The sequence below is a fragment of the Cucumis melo genome, chromosome 4 (assembly GCF_025177605.1).
Source record: "Cucumis melo cultivar AY chromosome 4, USDA_Cmelo_AY_1.0, whole genome shotgun sequence".
NCBI classification, from domain to species: Eukaryota; Viridiplantae; Streptophyta; class Magnoliopsida; order Cucurbitales; family Cucurbitaceae; genus Cucumis; species Cucumis melo.
Window position 1 is genome coordinate 2,789,110 of NC_066860.1, and position 3,023 is coordinate 2,792,132.

The following is a 3,023-nucleotide window of genomic DNA, read 5'->3' on the forward strand; positions in this document are numbered from 1 at the left end:
TAGTCAACATTTGGAGGTTAAATTACAAGAATAATAAAACAGCACCACGTGATCCCCACTTTTGGTCAGCTTTCTTCATCAAAACACAGAATTCTTCGTCGTTTTGTTCAGTTTTTAAATATCTCCACTCTCTCGCAACGAAACGATAATTTTAGATAATATCGTATACAAAATACTGGGCAACGTACGTCGTCGTTTTGTCTCTCTTTTTTTCCTTTCCCTCTTCCCAATATGCCCCACTGTGTACGTCTTTGAACCAATCTCCACCGTTGGATCACGAATCTACTTTGACTCCCAACCTGCTTACCCGGTCATCCGGTCACCTCCAACGCCATTAAATCATCCCCTGCCTTTCAACCTTCGTCTTACTTTCTCTGATTACTCATCATTCTCTTCTCTTCTTCATTCAATGATCTTCTTCTTGTAGTTCAGATCTTTCGTCTCCGTTTCGAGTTTTCTTCTTAACTATGGCGGTCGATCTGATGAGTTTTCCGAAGATGGATGATCAAATCGCTATACAAGAGGCAGCGTCGCAAGGTTTGAAGAGTATGGAGCATTTGATTCGTCTTCTTTCTCACAAGCAATCTTCAAGCCATGTCGATTGTTCTGACCTAACCGATGCAACCGTTTCCAAGTTTAAGAAAGTTATTTCTCTCCTCAATCGAACCGGTCACGCCAGATTCCGCCGAGGTCCGATTTCTTCGACTTCCTCATCGTCTTCCGGTTCATCTGCTCATCTCTCTCAAAACCAGGCCATGACTCTCACTCCTACTCCGTTTACTTCACCGCCGAATGTTCCTGCTCCGCCGTTCACCGCTCCGGCTACTATCGCTCAGCCACAGACGAAAGTCGTCGCTGCGGCCGCGAACTTTCTACCTCATCCTCAGAGTATGACTCTCGATTTCACTAGACCGAATATTTTGAACTCCAACCCTAAGGGAACCGATTTGGAATTTTCCAAAGAGACCTTCAGTGTGTCTTCGAGCTCATCGTTCATGTCCTCTGCTATAACCGGAGATGGAAGTGTATCCAACGGAAAATTAGGAACGTCTATCTTTTTAGCACCAGCACCGACTGCTTCCGGTGGTAAGCCACCGCTCTCGGTCGCACCTTACAAGAAGAGGTGTCACGAACACGATCATTCCGAAGACTTATCCGGAAAATTCTCCGGTTCAACATCAATTTCCGGGAAGTGCCATTGCTCGAAGAGAAGGTAACGAATCTAATTTCACATTCTTCAATTTTAACGAAAACACCGAATATTTGTAGGGATTGATATATTTTTGAAGAACCAGTAACCCTAACATTTTCTTAACGAAGAAACCTTGTTGATGGAGAACGAGTTGACTCGTTCGAAGTTGTAATTGGGGAACAGTTAGCGAGATAGTGGGCACAACACGCGTGACACTGACACGATTAGGTGGGGTGGTTTAGTAATTTCAAAATTAATAATTTTGAAAACCTAAAAAAAAAAGAAAAGAAAAAAAAAAATTCAACTTGGCATTAAAGTAATTTTGTCTCGTTCTTAGTGCCTTAATTGTTGACCGCTGACTTTCTTCACATGATTGGCCCCACCATCTCCATCTAACTTTCCGAATTTCAATAAATAATTGACCGCCGTCCTTTTTTTTTCCTACAGAAAAAATCGGATGAAGAAGACGATCCGAGTCCCGGCTATTAGTTCAAAAATTGCCGATATTCCACCGGACGAGTACTCATGGAGGAAGTACGGTCAGAAGCCGATCAAAGGATCTCCATACCCGCGGTGAGTATAGAAATTGAAAAGAAAAAAAATAAAAACATGGCGTTGATTTATTGTATTTTTTTTTTTTTTTTTACCGATTTGACTGAAGGATTGCTTTGTGAAATTGAATTTCAGGGGGTATTATAAGTGTAGCACAATGAGGGGATGTCCGGCGAGGAAACACGTGGAGAGAGATCCGAACGATCCGGCGATGTTGATTGTAACGTACGAAGGGGAACACCGCCATACACAAAGCTCGTTACCGGAAAATATGGCCGCGGCGGCTGGAGTAGCTTTAGTTTTTGAGTCAACTTGACGCTAGAATAATAATAATAATAATAAGAAAAAAAAAAGTGGATTTAATTTGTGGAGATGAATGAGAAAGAGAAAGAGAAAGAAAAAGAAAAAAAATTTGAATTTTGACTTTGTTTTATCTCTTCTGATGATTGTACATTAAAAAAAGAAAAGACGAAGAAATTCGAAATTAAAAAAAGAAAAAGGAAAATAGTTTCTTTTTATTTAACTTTTTGGATATTAAATAAAATTAAGGGGGTGAAAATGGGAATTGGGAAAATGGTGGTGAGTTAGCGGTGGGAGAGGTTGTCAATCAATCAATTTCATAAATTGGTATATAGGGCCAATTCAATAAGGAGGGATTTTACTTTTCTTTTTCTTTTTCTTTTTCTTTTTCTCTTTTGTTTTTGGAGGATTAATTATTATAAAGTAAAATTTTTTCAATGATATCTTTTTGTTTTCGAGACCTGAGAAAAAGTCATACTACTTGATGGAATACTTTATTTCACTTATTCCCAAATTGACTTTTTTCCTTCAATTTAAAGACGTAAATTTAGGCATATATTCAATGTTTTTTCTTTCTTTACTTTAAATTGTCTTTTCCTTGGTGGAAAAAAAAATGAATTGTGGAGTTTGGAATATGTTTTGTTTTTTTTATTTAATTTTCTCTCTCTAGTTTTGGAATAAAAAGAAAGAAAAAAAAAAAAGTCAAATAAAAGTAGAAGAGAAGGGTAGAATGGGGCTTTTCATTTAATCAACCGAAGTGTTTGAATAAAAGGATATACCCAACACCACACAAATCGCCTAATCAAATCTCTTCCTTTGAGGGACCAAAAATGAAATATCCAATCTCCTAATTTTGTTAACAAAATTTAAGTAAATGTTTAAATCGAAGTTAAATAAAACTTTAAATCCTTTTGCTGATTTAAGTTGATTTTAATGTTTTCTTTTTAATTTTTTTTTACATTTTTAAATAAAATATTTT

The 3,023-nt window shown here is 37.2% G+C and overlaps 1 protein-coding gene across 1 annotated transcript; it reads left to right on the forward strand.

Moving 5' to 3' along the window:
• The first annotated feature begins 361 nt into the window (after positions 1-361).
• LOC103503752 (probable WRKY transcription factor 11) lies at positions 362-2,485 on the forward strand. The gene is made up of 3 exons (XM_008468078.3): positions 362-1,213; positions 1,640-1,765; positions 1,880-2,485. The coding sequence occupies exons 1-3, from the start codon at positions 468-470 to the stop codon at positions 2,058-2,060; spliced, it is 1,053 nt and encodes a 350-aa protein (XP_008466300.2). The 5' UTR covers positions 362-467; the 3' UTR covers positions 2,061-2,485.
• Positions 2,486-3,023: the final 538 nt, after the last annotated feature.